The sequence below is a fragment of the Aricia agestis genome, chromosome 8 (assembly GCF_905147365.1).
Source record: "Aricia agestis chromosome 8, ilAriAges1.1, whole genome shotgun sequence".
NCBI lineage: Eukaryota > Metazoa > Arthropoda > Insecta > Lepidoptera > Lycaenidae > Aricia > Aricia agestis.
Genome location: NC_056413.1, coordinates 11,964,376 through 11,987,048, shown reverse-complemented (window position 1 = coordinate 11,987,048; position 22,673 = coordinate 11,964,376). Strand labels below are relative to the sequence as shown.

General features: G+C 36.3%; 1 protein-coding gene across 1 annotated transcript in view; it reads right to left on the bottom strand.

Moving 5' to 3' along the window:
* LOC121729376 (gamma-aminobutyric acid type B receptor subunit 1) overlaps positions 1 to 22,673 on the bottom strand; it is a 258,416-nt gene that overhangs the window by 47,893 nt on the left and 187,850 nt on the right. The window contains exons 7-9 of the mRNA XM_042117865.1: positions 13,658 to 13,773; positions 13,168 to 13,295; positions 12,317 to 12,458 (exon numbers count right to left, since the gene is read on the bottom strand). Coding sequence (XP_041973799.1) covers positions 12,317 to 12,458; positions 13,168 to 13,295; positions 13,658 to 13,773 — 386 coding nt within the window. The remainder of the gene's footprint in view (positions 1 to 12,316; positions 12,459 to 13,167; positions 13,296 to 13,657; positions 13,774 to 22,673) is intronic.

Genomic DNA, 22,673 nt, shown 5'->3' with positions numbered 1-22,673 from the left:
GGGAAGGGAATTGGGGAGGGTAGGGAAGGGAATAGGGTAGGGGATTGGGCCTCCGGTAAACTCACTACTCGGCGAAACACAGCGCTAGCGCTGTTTCACGCCGGTTTTCTGTGAGAAAGTGGTATTTCTCCGGTCGAGCCGGCCCATTCGTGCCGAAGCATGGCTCTCCCACGTATAAAAATTCGGCCATAACGTATAAAAATACTTACTCATTCAATTAAATACTTTAAATACATTATTGATTTGATTATAGATCCCTTATGTGGCCCTTTACAGCATATTATGATTTAAATGAATATTTTCGAAGATATTACAGATTCTAAAATTGCGGGACGTAGCTTGTGCGGCGGTTCCGACCAATGCAGGCCACGGGTAGTAATGAATATAATTATAAACTACTGAATCGATTCTAATCATTTCTGCAGTGACTGACATAGGCTGTATAATGTTTTATACCCTTGCGAAGCCGGGGCGGGTCGCTAGTGCATTATAAATTATTTCTAGTATCAATATAAAAAGTAGATAAAAATATATTCTCAGACCTAACAAATGCACATACAAAATTTAATTAAAATCGGTTGAGCCGTTTTGGGGGAGTTCGCGCATAAAGAGTGTGACACGAGAATTTTATATACTTACTTAATATTAGATATCAACCAGGTTACTTTAAATCAAGCTGAGTGTCCCGCTTAAGATGTCTCGTAATAAACTATTTGAAGTCTTTAAATTACTGTACTTTTCGGGTGGACGAACTTTAAGAAGCTTGGTCCTTAGATAATGGATACCCTTGTCAGGCATACCTCACTTTAAAAGTTGCGTTAACGATCGAAGTCTTGGGCGGTGGCCACAAACACGAGGAGTTGCGGCGCAAAAAATCGCAATAAGCTTGCTTAAAATAAATAAATAAATAAAATATATTTTTATTCAAAATGGGTATCATGATAAACTTTTTGAAAGTCGTAGAAAGAACGAAGAAACCATGTTGCCTACCACCGGTTCGAGAACTACCCCGCCGAGAAGAAACGGCGTAAGAAACTCGCACGGGGCCATCTTTTACTAAAAAAAATGGAAAATTACAATTAAGTAGTCATAACAAAGAAACACAATAATAAAATCTTATAATTATTACGAAACTTTTTTTTTTTGTAATGCAAAGGTGAATGGACCAAAAACCCGTAATCGATTGAAACCATTTATATGTGGCATAGTAGACTGCTTATACTGTATCCCAAATAAAATGTCGTTTTTGGATTAAACAATCACCGTGTACTTTAAAAACGATCGTAACTAATTGACTTTTCTTATAGGAATCTATATGATATTCAGGACGACGCGATGCTTCAAACGATAGTGTGGCGATTAGTACGTAGTAAAAACATTTTTAATACAGATGTACAGTGTTATAATTATGTATTTATGAATTTAATGTTTAAATATTTATCACTTTTATAACTGACAGTATGAATGTTAGTTTGGTATAGAAAATAATATGTATACAATATGTACTGTTTTTTAGGATTATTAAGTACACGATATGGCTTATATGATTTATAAAATAAGGGGGCAAACGAGCAAACGTGTCACCTGATGGAAAGCAACTATACTGTCGCCCATGGATTCGTTCAACATTAGAAGAGCCGCAAAGTGCAAGTACATTACCAGCCTTTGAAGGGTATTGAAAATATATTGACAGTAATTTATTTCAGAGTTTTACAGTGCGCAGCAGAAAGTTACGCAAAAAACGTACGGTGGAAGACTGCCACTCATCAAAGTGACGAGGATGGTATATTTTTTGCGTGGAGCGATGGCGAAAAGTTGCAGGTGGTATAATTCCGAAAAATTTCTTAGAGCACTCCCCGTGATACAACCGATAGAGGATGTAGAAAGAAGCCAAGGGTGGTTTAGTTTATTCTTAAAATATGTTATATTTGACATTCTTTTTTAGGGTTCCGTACCCAAAGGGTAAAAACGGGACACTATTACTGAGACTTCGATGTCTGTCCGTCTGTCTGTCTCGAGAACCGCCTATAGCTGGACTTCTGAAATCTTCACAGATTGTGTATATCTGATGCCGCTATAACAACAGATACTAAAAACTAAATAAAATTAAGATTCAAGGGATGCTCCCATACAACAAACGTGCCTTTTTGCCCCTTTTGGCTCCTATACTATTATGTATAGACACATGATATTTTACGAAATCCTCAATTATGTGTGTACTTTAATATTTAATCGCAAAATTAAAATAAAATAAATAATTAAGGGGACGACGAATACGGAACCCTTCGTGCGCGAGTCTGACTCGCACTTGGGCGATTTTTTTTCTATTTAATTGTACATTATTGTCTATCAACATCGCTTTCACGAGAAATATCACAAAAACAAAAGAAATAACTAGTTGATTCGAACTTAGAAGTAGATACCACACCTACTAACACACTGTGTATCTCAGATTATTTTTTTCAAATTATCGGTTTCGGTTATGGTTTAGAAAAAAATAAATTGCATATTTTCAATGTACTATTCATGCTCTATTTTGTTGTACATAAATTATTTTAATCGACTATGGGTTTTTTTGGGCATAGTCCAAACAGGTGAAATACTATAATAATATTTATCCCGAAAAACTATGTTAGAAGGATCAGCGACCGACAAAGGGTGTTAAATAGGTGTTAATATGAAAGTCAAAAAATTAATTATCATTATTTTCAGTGGATATATAACTTTATAGGTAAATTTTGTTTAGGTTATAGAATACTCCTCGCTGTAGAGGAAAATTAATAATATATAATAGTATCTATGGACGCTTTACACCACGTCAGTCTGGGCCCGTGCTGAAAGACTAGTGTTACAAGTAGCAGACAACGGAAATATTATATGTCGGAAATAGTAATGTCCATAGATATTATTATTATTATTATATTTTATACTATACTTATATACACACATATATATATATATATATATATAAAACTCAAAGGTGACTGACTGATTGACATAGTGATCTATCAACGCACAGCCCAAACCACTGGACGGATCGGGCTGAAATTTGGCATGCAGGTAGATGTTATGACGTAGGCATCCGTTAAGAAAGGATTTTGATAAATTCCAACCCCAAGGGTTTCAAATAGGGGATGAAAGTTTGTATATAATAATACTTCTTAACGCGAGCGAAGCCGCGGGCAAAAGCTCGTATAATATACATCCAAGACCCGGGAACATATAAAACTTTTATTCCGTTGGCGGGATTCAAACCCGCGACCCCCGGCTTGAGCGCTGACAACAAGCTCAACCACTGAGCCGCAGAGCTCGTCGAAATTGTGGCAATAAAATTCCTCGGCAACATTACATCGCCGCACCGCAGTCGATCTCGTGGCCTCGCGATTAAGTACTGCTAATGGGATGAAAAATATACTTATTACGAGCTTCTTAATGTTTTAAGGTTCAACTCACAAGGGACTTCTTGCTCTTTGTTTAGTCGTTATGACGTTACTTTGTACTTTTTCAGACCCTTCCAACATTCGAATTGCGGTCACACAAATAATATTTGTGATTTTATTAATTTTTCCCAAAAATCGACATCAGAAAGTGAAATCGAATTGAAAAATAGGTATTAAAAGGATCTAATTAAAGTTTTATTTAATCTATAATAATTTTTTCATACAGATTTACAAAAAAAGCACACAATAAATAATCTTATAAATAACGAGCTTTTGCCCGCGGCTTCGCTCGCATTAAGAAGTATTATTATATACAAACTTTCATCCCCTATTTAGCCCCTTGGAGATAGAATTGATCAAAATCCTTTCTTAGCGGATGCCTATGTCATATCATCTACCTGCATGCCAAATTTCAGCCCGATCGATCCAGTGGTTTGGGCTGTGCGTTGATAGATCACCATGTCAGTCAGTCACCTTTGAGTTTTATATAAAATAGTTATAGTGTGCTAGATCTGTATCACATTAGTTAGACAATAGCAAAAAAACATTTCGCAGCTAAAAAAAGCAGCATCCACACATTTTATTTTATTACACTGTTAATTTGTCTAGTTAATAGTTAAAGTTTGAAACAAACTGTTTATGTAAGATCCAAGGCAATACAATTTAAATGAAACGATCGAACAAGGTGTGCAATTTTACAGTCGACGGCTCTCGGACTAAAGTATTTACGATCCGTGAGCAAATAAATCGGTACTCTTAGGCTATGTTGCTTTTGGGTATCATTATCTTATTCTTTACACGAGATAAACATGATAATATGATCCGTGTTTCAGCAACGGCTACAAAAACCTACCTTATAATAAAATATATGATACCGCGACTCCATTGCACCGAAACTGGTTTATCGTGCGGGAACCATACATTTTCCCGTAAAACAAATTAATCTATTGGAACGAAGTTCCTTATCGCGCGTTCGGCGTAAAGGGGGCTAGACAGAACGATATTTGACCTCGACACTTTTTTTATTAGTACCTGCATGGTAGGGGCAAAGGGCGTTGATAGTATTCCTGTGCGTCAACTAGATGGCGTTTTTTGAGAATAAACCGTCACGTTGTTAGTATTCCTGGGCGTCAATAGATGGCGTTTTTTTAAATATTTTTTTGAGTGCGTAATTTATGTATACAGGTTTTTTGAACATAAGAAATAACTTCGTTCCATTCGGGTGTCCCTTGACACCTCTCAAGTTGTTTTTTTCCCGTTCTTCAAAGTATCTCCGTACCAAAGGTCATCTAAATCGGTTAAGCCTTTAAACAGACAGACAGACACGCAGGGATAGCTAGTTTTGTTATAATGACTATTATTATGTTCAGTTGTACTAAGTACTTAGCTTATCCGAGACTTCTACTTGGGTGCGCAATTCTCAGTCCCAGTTCCTTACAAATTGCTGAAACTAGATACGACTCAGTCTGATACTGTTCGATATAAAACTGCAAAATCACTTGCAATTTTTAAACTCAAGTCCTGGCATTTTTCTTGTCGGTTCTTACTGAAAAGATGGCGGTGTTATCGGAATTGTACGACTGAATTTTCGCTATTCATGGGATATAGTTTAAAATAACTTTATAAATATTCTACATATTAAGTAAAACTTTTAACAGTTATACACTTTTCATGCACTTTTTCCACTTTTATTAATTTATTTTATTACAATTATGTTTCACACGACCGGTTTCGATAAAATCATCATCAGGTGTAGTGTAGGTATTTTAAATTTTTAAAAAATTGGTAAACAAAAATAGGGTTGTCAGCATCATGAAAAATTTCTACCATTTAGTACAATTTTCTACCAAAAACAATTTCTTCTATCAAAAAAAAAAATACAAATTAAATTTTTAAAATGTATAACCTTTGATATTGATAAATCATGGACTAAAATAGGAGTTGTACTTAAATAGCAACATAAATATAAAATAGGTCAAAAAATTAAATTATAAAACAATAATTACATTAAATAGATCAAAAATTCAATTGAAATGTCCTTTAACTATAATTAATAAATAATAATATTATAAAAACAATTCATAAAATGTCAATATTTATATAAATCATGTCATAAAATAATAAATTCATATAAATCATGTCAAAGTAATGCCAATGTCAATATTATATAAAATTTCTAATAACTAAATTAAATGTCAAACTTAAAATAAAATTATGTCTAATATAATGTTAAGTATCCTGTAATAATATAGAATTTGAGAGGCATGTCTGATCGTTAAGAAGATTCCCATATTTCTTGTGTCTATTTATTTCTAGCGCTTCTAATGCATCCATCTTCCTGCTTTTTGGTAAAACGTGTAGATATTTAAGGCCTTTATCAGGATCGAAGAAATGGTCATTATCATTTAGGTGTTCCGCAAATGTAGATCTGTCTGTTTTCTTCTCCTATGCTGTTAAATGTTCTTTAATTCTTGTTTTAAATTTTCTTCCCGTTTGGCCTATACATATTCCTTGACATGTATCGCAGGTAAATTTTTATATACCACTACTATCCGTGATGTTATATTTGTGTTTGTTGTTACATTTTTGAGGGAACCATATTTGCTGGGATTTTTCCTAATTTTAAGCTTTAAATCTTTATACAGTACCAGTAATTCAGCTGTGCTCGCCGCTTGAAACCCAAAATGACGAATCCAAAAACGTCGTTTTACCCAAAAATAGTAAACAACACTGCTATAAATTTTACTAAAGAAGATATAAATATTTTAGAAAAAGGCTTAAAATACTGTCCCAATATAAATAAGATACCCGAAAAGAAAATAGATAATCTGACAGCGGACCTTGAAATAGCTACTAGAGAAAACAAAATAGCAAAACAATCTTGTGCTGTGGCATTACAAAAATTAAAACACAGTCATAAAAATATGGTCTCTACAAGATTAGATGATTCTCATGTAATAAAAAACTTGAAGAAGAAAATAAACAATAATGATTTAGTTGTTACTAAAGAAATATGAGAATCTTCTTAACGATCAGACATGCCTCTCAAATTCTATATTATTACAGGATACTTAACATTATATTGGACATAATTTTATTTTAAGTTTGACATTTAATTTAATTAGAAATTTTATATAATATTGACATTGGCATTACTTTGACATGATTTATATGAATTTATTATTTTATGACATGATTTATATAAATATTGACATTTTATGAATTGTTATTATAATATTATTATTTATTAATTATAGTTAAAGGACATTTAAATTGAATTTTTGATCTATTTAATGTAATTATTGTTTTATAATTTAATTTTTTGACCTATTTTATATTTATGTTGCTATTTAAGTACAACTCCTATTTTAGTCATTAATTTATGGCTTATAATTAACTAATCACCAGAAATAGTAACATTTAACAGACAAAAATAGTAAACGATCACCAAAATACAGACCACCATTTAAATGTAAAATGATAACCAAAGATTTAACATCTTAAAACCAAAAATAGTAAATGATCACCAAAATAAGTAAATGATCACCAAAATAAGTAAATGATCACCAAAATTAGTAAATGATCACCAACATTATACTAGCATTTTAAAGTAAAATGATAACCAAAATTAGTAAATGATCACCAACATTATACTAGCATTTTAATGTAAAATGATCACCAAAGATTTATTATCTCGCTATCCTATTTATGCAAAATTACTCCAAATAAATCATTGTTACTTAAACCAAAAGTAGTAGACGATCACGATCACATTAAATACGTTAGCACTTAGCATTATATTTTTATTTAGCAAATATCCTATTATAGAGAAGAAGACAGATAGACGGACAGACAGACATCGAAGTCTTAGTAAAAGAGTCCCGTTTGTACCCTTTGGATACGGAACCCAAAAAACCTCTCTCCTCCCCTCCTCTCTCTCTCTCTTTTGGACTCTATTACTTAGACTTCGATGTCTGTCCGTCTGTCTTTCTCTAGGGCTTAGGCTGTATCTCAAGAACCGCTCCAGCTAGACTTCTAAAAATTTCACAGATTGTGTATATCTGCTGCCGCTATAACAACAAGTACTAAAACAAAATAAAATTATTATTTAAGGGGGGCTCCCATACAACAAACGTTATTTTTTGGCCTTTTTTGCTCGATATCAATAATGGCAACCGATAGGCACGTTGATATTTTCGCAAAGGCCTTGATTATATTATGTTAATACAAAAACACAACTTTAGGTCTAATTTTGTTCTATAACGGTACGGAACCATCCATGTCCGACTCACACTTGGCCGAATATTTTGTTAATAATATGCTTACATGTTTTGTCAATCATAGTGATTTATTTGGACAGAATTTATATCGCATTGATTTGCTCACAAGGATTTGGTGATCATTTACTATATTAGGTGATCATTTACTATATTTGATGATCATTTACTTTATTTGGTGATCATTTACAATATTTGGTGTTCGATTATAATTTGAAGTGTTGTCATGACTAAAATAGCTGGTAGTATTGCAATTTTAGACTTTATTTTTTTGGTGTTAATTATCTTTTTTCGGTAAACAAGTTTAGAGTATCAGTGCATTTTTTGGTGTTCATTATATTTGTTCCCTTAATTTATCAATATCAAAGGTTATACATTTTTAAAAATTTAATTTGTAATTTTTTTTTTGGTAGAAGAAATTGTTTTTGGTAGAAAATTGTACTAAATGGTAGAAAATTTTCATGATGCTGACAACCCTATTATTAAGATAACATTTTAAACTTTCGCGTTGCATTATAATGAAACTTTTTAATCGGGACTTAACGCGACTTATTTAAGTAGTAATGCTACTACGAGTACATACTTTTTCTCGACGTTTCGGCCGTGTTGCAACGGCCGTGGTCACGAGGGGACTGAGAAAAAGTATGTACTCGTAGTAGCATTACTACTTAAATAAGTCGCGTTAAGTCCCGATTAAAAAGTTTCATTTTTAACACTATTTTTGTTTACCAATTTTTTAAAAATTTAAAATTACCTGCACTACACCTGATGATGATTTTATCGAAACCGGTCGTGTGAAACATAATTGTAATAAAATAAATTAATAAAAGTGGAAAAAGTGCATGAAAAGTGTATGTTATTACTGTGAAACATGAATTTCCACCAAGAAGTTACGGTACATTCAATATCATATATAAAACTTTTAAGACATTTTTCCTGCTTGTTATTTTTAATACTGCTAGAACGCTGAAGTATGATGCTACGTAATTTTCAAACAATTCTATATTCTGTAGAAGGATATATTTTATTATTTTTGTATGTAATAAATTAATCCACCTTAGAATATTACGACGTTGTTGTTTGCTAATTTTTGCTAGTGTCTCCTTGAAGTACTTAAGTGTTTGACCCAGCTGGGGTAGAATTGAGAATAATCGATTCTGGTCGGTTTTTTTATCATAAAACATAGCAAATGTGTGTTTTGTGTATAATTTCAAGTTTTTTCCTATAAGTGAGATGCCACACGGACCACGGTGCGGTGCGGCGGCGGCGCGGCGCCGGAGCGGTTCCGCTGCGGCGTCCTGCATATAAAAATCAATGATATGCCCATATTATGTCACACGGTGCCGCCGCACCGCAGGCACACCGCAGGGCGCGCTCAGACACGTTTACTGCGCGGATTCAGCTCGCTTGTTTTCCTAAACTCTATAGCAGAATACGCGCAGAATCACGGAGGCAAATACACGCACGTCCGAACGCGCCGTAAGAGTTTGGCCTGCGCGGTTTTCTAAAAGTTTGCTTTTAAAACAGAGATATTAAAAAACTACACCATTATGCTACTTTCTAAGAAATATCGATATCGTGGTAAATGTTATAGCTGTATTACAATTTACATTCACTGAAGCAAAATTGCGATGAGCGAAGATCCATTTTGCGTCTCAAATAACGGGCTGATTCAGAATCCTCTTAGTTTTGTGTACACTCAGCAAGTTCACACTGTAGCCGCGTTCGAACGACTTTTGAATTAAGAAAACGCTCTTATTATACGAATTTTGATCAAAGTTTCAAACTTCTTTATTAACTGGGATTATATTCGACGGTGACTTTGAGTTTTTTAAGGAAAACTTGTGTTTTAGCGTATAATTGAATTAGTATTATGTATACAACATTTTTTTTTATGAAATAAGGGGGCAAACGAGCAAACGGGTCACCTGATGGAAAGCAACTTCCGTCGCCCATGGACACTCGCAGCATCAGAAGAACTGCAGGTGCGTTGCCGGCCTTTTAAGAAGGAATAGGGTAATAGGGGAGGGTAGGGATGGGAAGGGAAGGGAATAGGGGAGGGTAGGGAAGGAAATAGGGTAGGGGATTGGGCCTCCGGTAAACTCACTCACTCGGCGAAATACAGCGCAAGCGCTGTTTCACGCCGGTTTTCTGTGAGAACGTGGTATTTCTCCGGTCGAGCCGGCCCATTCATGCCGAAGCATGGCTCTCCCACGTCCATTTTCATAAGAAACTCTTTATATTTAAAGACGTAAGTGGATGAAGTAGGTAACTAATATAACTACTCTTTCGACTTTCTACCCTTATAATTTGAACGAACCTTATAACTTACCTACTTCTTAGTATCTTGCCTATATATCTGGCTATACATAAAATCCACATTTATTTCAGAACCTTCTCCCGGCCCTAAAGCCTCCATTTATGCAAAAAAAATAAAAATTCAAGCTGTTTGTTAGCCACTTGCGTCTTGAATTATGTTATTCTTGAATTTGTTGGAAAATACAACAGTGTTGTTAGATATTTATAAAGCAAATATTTATTATCTGTTGAACATTGGTCACTCAACATTTTCTACGTTGGACAAACGCCAATCAAAGCTACAACGACGGAATGAGGAACTATCAAAACATATTATAAGTGTATCTTGACAATATCTGAAGAAGTATTGGCTAGTATTTATTTACACATAGTAATGTTACGTGCTAGGGTTCGAAGGATTTGGAGAGAAAGACCTGCTGACTCTCTTGAAGACTTTATTCACTAAATCTAGGTCACACAAGCACACACTAGGTCACAACACTTAGCACTATGTCCAAACACTAATCACTAGGTCCAATCACTAAGCACTATCACTGTCCTAGGTCGTAGCCAAGTCGCAGGTTTCCCTGGTTCACTCACTTGTTGTCACTCTGAAGTCGCATTGATGATCGCTCGAACTGAACTGAACTTACTGGCCGTCTACCTGCGGCTTTTTATATGGCGAGACGAATTCCAGAAAGTTCCCGATTCACGTAAACAAGTAAACAAGTATGGGAACTTTCTAGGAGGCTCGAGCATGTACCATTGTACCACAATAAACATAAACGACTAAACACGTAAACAAAATTAACCGGTAAACACGTAAAAAAAAATGTTGGACTTTTCTAGAAGGTTCGAGTATGTTCTTGCGCATCTCACTCCATCTAGTATTGAGTAGGGGATTTAGGTTGCCTGTGTTCCCTCGGTAAGTTTCGCTGGTTTGTCGTTAGATGGCACTACGTATCCGTATACCATGTACCGTAACAGTAATATAAAAGAGGAATTCGATCCGATCCGAATCCGAATTCGTTCCAAAAATTGTAATAAAGATGTAGATTGTAACAACATAAAGTTGGGTAATTCCAATTTCAAAATTTAGGCTATTTCAAATTGCTGCAAAGTGTATAATTCTTAAATATTAATATAAAAATAAATTATATCGTATTTTATACTTGGTCCATCCAGCTTCAACTAAAAATAAGCCAGTGAAAAATCCGGAAAAATAGTTTTAGTTAAACCAACGATGTAAAATGAACGTTGTTTGTACAAACAGTTAAGTAAATCCGCCCCTTGATTGAAACATGCATAATGCATGTCCAGTCTATAATCCGATTATGCTGCGGCCACGGCAAGTAACACCGCCGCTTGATAAACAATGCATTCAGCGTGCTATTCAAATTGGCCGGATTGTAGTGTCGGGGCGGGATTATGCGCAACATGTACCTACCCTTTGTGCCCGCAATTTAGGTCTTATAGCCCTAAGACAGGTCTAATCTAATGTGCCTGACATATTTATAGCTCACGAGGTGAAACCTGTATCTAGTGAACCTAGACAAGGTTAGTGATTAAGGTTTCATTTAGATTTTAGGTGATATACGTAGTTGATGTTACGTTTTAACACGATTTAGGGTGCTTAAGGTTTTTTTAAGTAAGCTTTTTACTTTTTAGGGATTCTGAGACTGTTGAGTGTAGTGTATTTATTTACAAGCGTTAGATACAAAAAATATTTAATATCATCAACGCTACTGCGAAGATACTGTTAAAAATCCTTGGAGTAATATTTGTAATTCAATTTTTACATTTTGTTTTAAATATCAACCAGCTAAATCTTTAGAATTAGAAATAAGGAACTACGTTCCAATAAATAAATACATACAAAAATAAAACACCTAATTATTGTACTTCAAGATTTCATATTACAGGGAAAAAGACTTTATAGTATGTATGCCTAGTATTTTGGAACAAAAATCCCAGTTGCCAATAACACTGAGGACTGCGAACGATAAGGTAGTTTTCCCCACATATTATACCCACTTTTCACCACTAATATAATATATTAGTGGTGGAAAGTGGGTATGATAAATAACTTAGGGTAAATGACCAGTCATTAGACAAAACACAAAAACACCATATTTATTAATGTTGCTTTAAAAACTGCCTGTTTTTAAAGTAAAAGAACGACTGATTCTAAAGAAAAATAGGTCGTTTTTAAAGCGTCCTTAAAAAATATAGTGTTTTTGTGCTCTTTCCTATGACTAGTACTGTCCAATCACTAGTCATGTTCACCCTACTTCTACTTACCAACCCACCGCTCCCGCTCGAGCCACGTCAGGTTGTCAGCCTGCGTGTCGTAGTAACCCAGCTTCACGTAGTGGTTGTCAGTCAGCTGCTCGATCTGCGTCAGCGCTATCCTGTCACCCTGGGACGAGAACGCCACTAGACCCTGAAGAGATAAAGTGAGAAAAATATTACATACAAACGACAACGATAAAACACTCGCATAAAATTAAAATATCGATCTGATCCCTTACTAATAAATTATATATTTAACGCTGCATTCAAAGTTTCTTTGTTAAATGTTATGTGACGTTTCCGATTCACCAGACCTTACGATACGTTTAAATATTTATACGAAAATAACTGTCGCTATTGGTTAGTCTTTTGGTATATCCTCTGTAGCAGGTATCATATAGCTTTTCTGGTCCTATCCATTGATGGTCCTAAAATATGGACTGTTTTATTTGTAGGACAGTGTTACTCTTAAATTATGTGACTATTAATCTATCAATATACAAAAAATCAGCTTGTTAGGGTTCCGTTTTAGGGTTCAGTAGTCAACCAAGTTTTGTTGATTACACAACCCTATAACGGAACTCTAACGAGCAGATTTTTTGTATATTGTTAGATTAATAGTCACATAATTTAAGAGTAACACTGTCCTACAAATAAAACAGTCCATATTTTAGGACCATCAATTCAAAGTATGAAATCCTTTCTATCTCTGTTAACTACCACTTTCGAGATTATTCGCAGATAAAAATGTTGTTCGTCTTATCAAAATGAAGCTACTTACAAAAAATTAGCTTGATAGTAATAAAAAAAAATTGTGCTAGGGCTCCCGTACTATAACGTGAACGTAATAAGACACTCACTGACACGCCGAGGAAGGACGTGGAGTTTATTGCTTCGTAAATGTCATCTGCAATTTTCTTGTTCGTGTACGTGAAATTCTTCAGACTCAGTCCACTTTTTTCCAACTTCTCCATCGTTTTGTTGAACGCTGGAATTAAGAGAATTAAAAATTCTACCAAAAACATGAAATGTATAAAAATTGCCAAGTCTATCTATGCAATCTTTCTATCGTAAAAAGTTTTCATAACACATTCAAGCCAAGCCTTTAACTTATTTTGTAATTTTAAATCAATATTCATTGACTGTATCAAAAATTTTCTTTATTTTATTGATTAATAAATAACAAAGACTCGCACTTGGCCGGTTTCATAGTGTGTACAGTGTAACTAATGATTTCCAATCAGTCTATTTTCAACGCTTACTTTACCATTGTCTTTCATAATCTAAAGAAAGACAGGTTGTCAGAACCAATACAATTTTGGTAAAAAAATATTTTTTTATTAAACTCACCTAAAGCGACAGCCCACACCGCGTCATAAGCAAGTGGTGCCTCCTGGTAGCCCTCTGGAAACCTCTCGCCGTCGATATCGTAACCCGCCTCTCTCAGCGCCTCGTTCAGTCTTGACCTATGAATAATACCATTATCACCATCAAATATCTACCACTTTTTCTCCTCCTCTTTATTAGAATGGTCCCATCTATGTTGCGGTAGGGTAGAACTCTGCCTTAAGCGAGGAGTGGAGCACCATGGGGTTCTAGTACCCACTAAACTAGTCCTAGTCTACCCACACTAGGGAGTTGCACATACCCCGGCCGATATCCCCAATCGCCAGAGAAGCGTATAGCATTTCCCCATGAAAAAAAATGATGATCCATCTTTTTAATGTTTGCAGAGTATTATTGTCATCATTATTATCATCATATTTTAGTCATCTTTCTCACTATTTACTATTTCTTCTTTCGATCGCGGATTCTTGGAAATCTATTGTTATTCTATTGTTTTCGCGGTCACCGGTGTCCTTATCGGGCTTGATAGGTTAATGGGATAAGTTAAAATTTGATTTGAAAGGAAATGTTTAAATTTTACTTTTATTTCGGTGTTACCTTGTGTATTATTTTAAAACTTTATTTTATAAGCAAAATAATGATAGGATAGAACAGACATTAAGTAAAATACAATTTAATTACTCATGGCTGTTAAAATTTATTATTCAGCAGCTCGTAATCTGATACGTTTCACGCGGCTTGCTTTCAATGATTTATGTTTAAGTAATAAAATATTATCATTGTTATATTTATTATATTAACACAATTTTTGGACAATGAGTTATTAAGTAGGTATAATGTTCACTGCAGTTTTAACAATGAACGATCTAAACTGATTCTTGTGATCCTAAACTATTCTATGTAGTTTCACCCTATATTATTTACTTGTAACCTTAGCAATTCACAACGTACATACTGCAGCCTTTTTAAGTTAGCCTAATATAAGCAATCACGGACGTGTAAATAGGCATATTTTTCGTCTATAGCGCCTTGGCGGCATAGGAACAGCCCAATGATAAAATTTCCGTGCTCCTAAATATCCCTATCCTCAAATGTTTTTTCTTTTAGATATCCCTATGTTTAAAATATCTATTCCTAAATAGACTTAATTTTAAATACATCTACTCCTTGATATTTATTGCAGTTATCAAACAATTCCACTCTGGACTTACTATTTTCAAAAGTATTTACTTTGATATGTATACACTCCAAAACATTTCTACTCCTAAATACTACAACTCCTAAAAATATATATTGTAATTATATTTTGTACTGCGATTAAATCTACTCCGAAATAGATTTATTCTAGAAAAAAACTTTCTTCTAAGAAATTTCTACTCTTGTGTTTGGTGGGTAACATTCTGTAATTGGTAAGATAGGTTTTGGAATCGGATGCTACAGGTGGTAAAGGAGAATAGATTATTTTTAAATTTAGATAATTGTTTACGCGCGTTATTTAAAAATTTTTCGTTGTTTTTTGTTAATATTGTACAAATTACATTAAAAAAATATAAACTTTATTTATTGATTGTATGTATTTGTATATAATTTTAAAACGTAGCACCAATTACCTATCTTACCAATTACAGAATGTTACCCACCAAACACAAGAGTAGAAATTTTTTAGAAGAAAGTTTTTTTCTACAATAAATCTATTTCGGAGTAGATTTAATCGCAGTACAAATAATTACAATACAAATTTTTAGGAGTTGTAGTATTTAGGAGTAGAAATGTTTTGGAGTGTATATATATCAAAGTAAATACTTTTGAAAATAGTAATATCCAGAGTGGAATTGTTTGATAACAATAAATATCAAGGAGTAGATGTATTTGAAATTAAGTCTATTTAGGAATAGATATTTTAAATATAGGGATATCTAAAAGAAAAAACATTTGAGGATAGGGATATTTAGGAGCACGGAAATTTGATCATTGGGCTGTTCCTATGCCACCTTGGCTCATTCATCATCATCATCATCATCAGCCTATTGCCGTCCACTGCTGAACGTAGGCCTCCCCCAATGAGCGCCAACCATCCCGATCTTGGGCAGCCCTCATCCATCCGCTGCCAGCCACTTTCTTCAAATCGTCGGTCCACCGTGCTGCGGGACGTCCTACACTACGTTTGCCTAAGCGTGGTCTCCACTCTAACACTTGTCTGCTCCATCTACCGTCTTCCCGTCTGCAGACATGACCCGCCCACTTCCACTTCAGCGTGCTAATTCTATGAGCGATGTCGGTGACTTTAGTTCTCTGGCGAATGATTATATTACGAATTTTGTCTACCAGAAATACTCCCAACATAGCTCTTTCCATAGCACGCTGAGCAACCTTAAACTTGCGAACTAGTCCTCCGGTGAGTTTCCACGTTTCAGCTCCGCATGTCATTACCGGTAGAACGCATTGATTAAAAACCCTGGACTTAAGGGATAGTGGGATCGACGATTCAAAGATATTTCGGAGGTATTCTTCTATTCGCCTCCTTCTCAAAGTTGTGCTGCCCTAGTTGAATTGTATGGCCGAGATATACGTATTCTTGCACAACTTCGAGACTAGCGCCATTAACGACGACAGGTCTCGGGAGAACATGTTTATTAAACATGACTTTGGTTTTCTTTAGGTTCATCCCGAGTCCCACCTGTCCAGAAAAATCGTTTAGGCTGTTCAGCATCTCTTCCAGGTCCTGCAGAGATTCTGACATAATGACTATGTCGTCCGCAAAACGCAAATGTGAGATGTGCTGGCCGTTAATGTTTAGACCCCATCCGTGCCAATCAAGCTTCTTAAAAACGTCCTCCAACACGTTAACAAACGTTTCGGAGAAATAACATCTCCCTGTCTTACTCCTCGGCGTAATTGGATAGGACTTGTGCTCTTTTCTTGCACTTGGACGGCCATTGTTGCGGCCTCGTACAAACATCTCGACATAGCGGTAGTCCACCAGACATCTCTGCATGGACTCCAGTACAGCCCAGGTCTCGACGCTATCAAAGGCTTTCTCATAGTCCACATACGCTAGGCAAAGAGACTGATTATACTCCTCGGTCTTCTCAATAATTTACCTAAGTGTATGTATGTGGTCCACAGTGCTGTAGCCTTTACGAAACCCGGCCTGCTCCGGTGACTGGAAGTCGTCGAACTTCTGGGTAAGACGGTTCGAGAAAACCCTCGAGAACAGAACAGCTTATACACATGACTCAGGAGCGAAATGGGGCGATAGTTTTCGAGTCGCGTGTTATCGCCTTTTTTGAAAAATAAAACCACCACACTCCTGCTCCATGCTTGGGGAGTTGTGCCTGTGTGAATGATGGAATTAAAGAGCTTCACAAGCTCCATTAGGACAGGAGTCCCTCCTGCTCTGAGTAGCTCTGTGGTTATTCCGTCATCTCCCGGTGCTTTGTTACTATGAAGCTGACTGAGAGCTATTCTAATCTCACCCATGTCAATATCGGGAAGCTCGTCTGTATAGTGACGCGTGAGTCTGGCCCGTGGGTCATCCACATGATGGGTTTGGGATGGGCTCGTTTTTGGTGCGTACAATTCCCCATATAACAGATAGTACCTTTCGACTTCAGCGATGATCGCCGATTTCGAGGTGACGATATTGCCTTGTAGTGTACTGAGCTTTGTCAAGTTACAACGGGTATTATTGGGCTTAGCAAATACTTTCGAGCCATTGTTTCGCGCAATGGCTTGCTCGATGGCTTGTGTATTCGCCCGACGGATGTCACGCCTAATTCTCTTCTTAATCTTCCGGTTGAGGACTTGACACTCAGATTGTGTTGCTATGGTGTTTTCTCGTCTTTTCCTCATTAATTCTAGAGTCTCGCTGGTGAGCATAGACTTACGTCCATAGGTCTTTAGGGGAAAGTATTTACGACCCACCTCGCAGATGACACGAGTCAGACTGTTGGCGGTGTGGTCTATGTCCTTTGTGGTTTCCAAGATGGCGAATCGATTTTGCAGTTCTAGCTGGAAGCTCCCGCAGCCAGCTTTGACCTGGGGTCGTGCAGGTCTTAGAGTTGACCTCACTAAATGTGCTCGCTCTAAACTGACGTTTATACTCAGGCTGCCTCTTACCAGTCGGTGATCACTTCCGGTATTAAACCTATTGATCACAGTGACATCTCTGAATATATGGCGTTTGTCAGAAGCGATGAAGTCAATCTCATTCCTTGTCACGTTATCGAGGCTTCGCCAGGTCCACTTCCTATGGGGCTTTTTCTGGAAGAAGGTGTTCATTAGAAAAAGCCCTTTAGATTCGAGAAAGTTTACTAGCATTTGCCCCCTGTGACAGGCGCGGTCGCAGCATGAAATTTGGGGGGGGGGGGGTCACTCAATAGTCACTACACTATTTTTTATCTGCGCCCTCGGACGGTTCTGGGTTGCCAGCTGTCTAAGGTCGGACGCAGTGGTGGTTAGGGGATAGATAGAAATTTACTTTTATTATTTGGCAAGATTTTGAGATTTTTCAATTTGACCTTAGATTTTGGGGGACCTATGCAGCAGCAGACATTTGGACCGGGCCTGCCCTGTGATTTCTGTACCCAAGGCCAAAGGGGCTTATTTGCGACTCGCCATTCTCTTGGACTCCCACTTTAGCATGAAATCGCCCATTACAACCGTGTAGAAGGTGTTGGAACAAGACATAGCTTTGGCTATGTCTTCATACATAGTCTCGACCTCGTCGTCAGGATGTGCAAATGTTGGGGCATACACTTGGATTAACTTAAGGTAGTATCGATCTGTAACCTTTAGCACAAGGTATGCCACTCTGGCCGACACACTACCCATTTCCACAATGTTGTTCTTAAGCGATTTGTGGACTATAAAATCAACGCCACCTTGGGATGGTTGATGTCCTTCTCGAAAGTAGAGCAAGTGACCGGAATCGAGAGTTATCGTGTCCTCGCCCTGTCTTCGGAGCTCCGATAGACAAACAATATGCCAGTTAATACGACTTAACTCTACTTCCATCTCAGCAATGTGTTCGTTCAGCCGCAGAGAGCGTCCGTTGTACGTAGCCAGTTCTAATTTTTGGAGGCGGTACCCTGCCTTCGCCCGGGGATTCTTAGCACCTCCCGCTGCGCCTTTACCGTGGCCGGTACCATGGCCAGGAATAGCGCAGCAACCGGGAACTGGGGGCCGTAAATCCGGGTTGTGCTGCATAGGGGGGAAATTCGCCATAGTCACCACGCTTGGCAAACGGGTTGGTGACCGCAGACTGGAATGCTTTTTTACTAATAGTGCTGCTGCCCACTATCAGTTATGGCATTTATAGCATTCCAGGATTTGTCATGGTTATACCGCCATGGAACGGTAGCCGGAGCCTAAACGGCAGAGGAAGATGTTTGTCCTCTTATCCTACCAATGTCCTTTAGTCACCTTTTACGACACCCTTAGGTTAGAGATGGGGTGGTCCTATTCTCAGCCCGAGACCACACGGGACGGGACTTGGCTCATTATGGAATACAAATTAATAATACACTAGCTATTTGACCGAGCTTTGCTCGGTATTCGATGAAACACGAATAAAATGACATTTTCTAAAAATGATTTCCGTTTCCGAGATTCCAATTATATGTATACAAGACTTGCTCGTTTAAAGATATAAGATAACGACTTTTCACAATTTGCATCTATGATTGGGCATGATCAATCTTGGACGCTTGTCAGTTTTGCTGTCATGATGGCAATAATTTGTCCAACATTTCCCAACATAAATGGCTTGGGTAGAATAAAAATTGTATAGCCGTAATTTTACAATTCTTATTCCTTATAATTTCCAATACGTCGTCAGCGTGCTAAGCCTTCATTAATTCGTCACTGATCCTCTGTTTGAAGTCCAATCCACGGTATTGACAGTCCCGATAACTTCAAACGTCCGCCTTTGCGAGTGGTTTCGAGAGCCGCAACTCGCAGCCACATTCGGATTATGTAAATCCAAGAAGAGGTCCTCCACCAACCCTCACACAATGAGAGCCCTGATTCTGCTAATATAAAATCATTGACGACCTCTGTGGCTCAGTAGCCAGGTAGCTCAAGCCGGGGGTCGCGAGTTCAATCCCGCCGACGGAACAAAAAGTTTTCTGAGTTCCTGGATCATGGATATGTATTAAATAATATGTGTTTCATATAATAAAAATCTTAAATATATGTAAAGTATAAAAGTATTAAATATATTTCTGTTGTCTGGTACCCGTAACACAAGTCCTTCAGGAACTTACCACGAGGCCAGACTGACGGTGTAAAGCGTCCATAGATATTATTATTATTTATTTGTAAACCAGATGATAATATATTATGTTTATATTTAATTGAGTTAAGGCAACGGGTGTATAATTTTGTAGGTAGTTTTAGGTGAGGAAAACGATTACCCATGGTTCTAATATCTCTCTATTTGGGAGAACATAATATATTTTATTGTTTTATGGTATTCTTATACATAGGTACACATCGAATCAACGCGCGTCAAACGCGTTGTGATAAGTCAAAACCCAAAAATCAATTGTTAATTGTTTGACATAGTATATAATGAATCGAACAAGGGACAAAGCTGCATTAAAGTCGCATTGAAATATAAGAATCGGGGTAGCCCTCAACATAATCAGGTCACGTTTGAAACTTAACTGGCTCTCAACTTTATCGGTGGAAGTTGCGATTAGCTTCGAGTTACAATCTATGCAATAACTTGATATTCTCCGAAATTCTAACGCATAATATTTGTTAAGCCCAGAGCCCCAATTCAAGGGAATTTCATCCTCGATCGCTAGAGTGGGATGAAATAAATAAATAAACGTTTATTCCCCCTTTTTTTTTTCCTATTAACTATTTCCTATTTTGTACATACTACAGTTTTCGTTATTTGAAGTACCAGCTAATTTTATCGTGAGTTCAGTCAATGTCAGAATATCTGAAGCTTTTGGGACTGGTACCGACTTCAAAGTAATGAAGACTGTAGTATGTACAGAAATAGTTGAGATGTAAACGAATTCTGTAAAAGGCACTATTATAGAGTAAGAATTATTTAATACTTTTTAGTTCATATAATTATAGTTTTTACCTTGGAAGTCGGTTTTAATTTTTTGTTAAAAATAATAATTTCACTCTTTTTAGTTATCTACAAGATAAGGCTAGTTAACATTCGTAGTGATTATTTTATTTTATTTTTATTTGCACGGAAAACATACAGTGAAAAACATAAATTAAAATTAAAGCTGATTAATTTTATGCACTATTAACATGTTTCCACTATGCATCAATAATTGGGTCATAATGTGATGACCCATGGCATAATTATGATTTTGATGATGATGATCAAATAAATTGATGTGTTGGCTTATGCTTTCAGTTGTTTAAACAACGCCGAAATCCCCGAACCTGTATCTATAAGGATTCAAAAGTTCTGTTGGGTACCTTCGGATCCAGGGTATAACCTGGTGCGAAATCTTACTTTTTGGTAGCATTTACCTCGAATGCTTCAGAAAAAATTGAAATCACTATATGTTTCCATACAAATTTCAAGGAGTCCCATCGATTCCTCCAGGATCCCATCATCAGATCACCATTTTCGTGAACATGGTACCAAATTTGAGTTAAACCCTATACAACACAAAAAGAATTTTGAAATCGGATCACAAACGGCTGAGCTATCGTTGAACATACAAAAAAAAAAAGATACATACAGCCGAACGTATAACCTCCTCCTTTTTGGAAGTCGGTAAAAAGTTGTCATGCCTCGCGTTCCATTTAGCGTTAAAACGATCAAAACGCTCAAAATGGAGGCATCTTGATCGTTTTTAACGCTAAATGGAAAGCGGTGATAGCACGTGTGACGTCACTGAACGCTGAATGGTGTTTTGAAATCCGTTCCGTTTCAAGTTACTTTTAATTCGTAATTTTTGTAAAAAAAAAACTATATTTTAAAAATATCAACCTTGCAGAGGCTCTTCTTTTATATTTTTTAACGTTTTAAGAGGAGTCCACACCGCCCTTTTTTCCATACAAACGTTGTCCCCTGTTTCCTCCCTGGATAATGCTAGTAGAGTTATAATTTTTTTCCTGAATATCTACGGCCACTAATACAAGGTCCCTTTGTTTTCTTTTTTTTTCATAATTTAATTATTAAATAAGATATGAACGTTCAAAAACCCAAAAAAATGGCCAAATTTTCCGCTGTGTTCAAACGTCCAGAAAACAGATTTGGCTATATTATACAAAAAAAAAACAAAACATAGGAACACAGCTCAATCCTTTTTTTAATCTTTAATGAAAAAACTACTTAAATCGGTTAAGTTTTGGAGAAGGAATCAGGGGACAACGAATCGTTGATTTTCTGGATTTTCTGCAGTTGTCTCTATCGCGTTCTGCGGTATAGGCTTGAGGTAAGGGAGACAGCTATAGATATTACAAGTACTTTTTTCTAGCCCCTGGTGTATCCTCTTAATAGCAAATTTTTTATAAATATTATTATATTTTTGCATGTTTCCTATTATAACCAACGCCACCATATTGTAAAATGTCTGTTAAGCTTCTATCAATATCAACTAATGATAATTTTTAACAAAGATGAACTAAAAACATTTGTTTTATGTGGCAACAACAACGTCCAACAATGTCATGATCTATGCACCCAAGTATCCTTGTAGATAGATGTAGTTATTGAAGATGGTAAGTGGTCATTGTCGTTTCTAGTCTAGGAGCTATGTGAAAAATACTTGCACTGTATTCTGTTAACTGAAGAAAAAAAATAAACTCTTATAAACACACAGACTGTTATAAATTCATCGGAAAATCTCTTGGTAACTCTTAGTATTATAATCTCCAACTATTATGAGTTCGTAGTGATATATAATACTTCATACTGAGTTGACATCGTGTATGTACGAGTATATAATATTATGTAGAGTTAAAACCACTTTCATAAATCTGAAAACATGCGTTACAATTTTATTTACCACATTTATGGCGCCTGACAAGG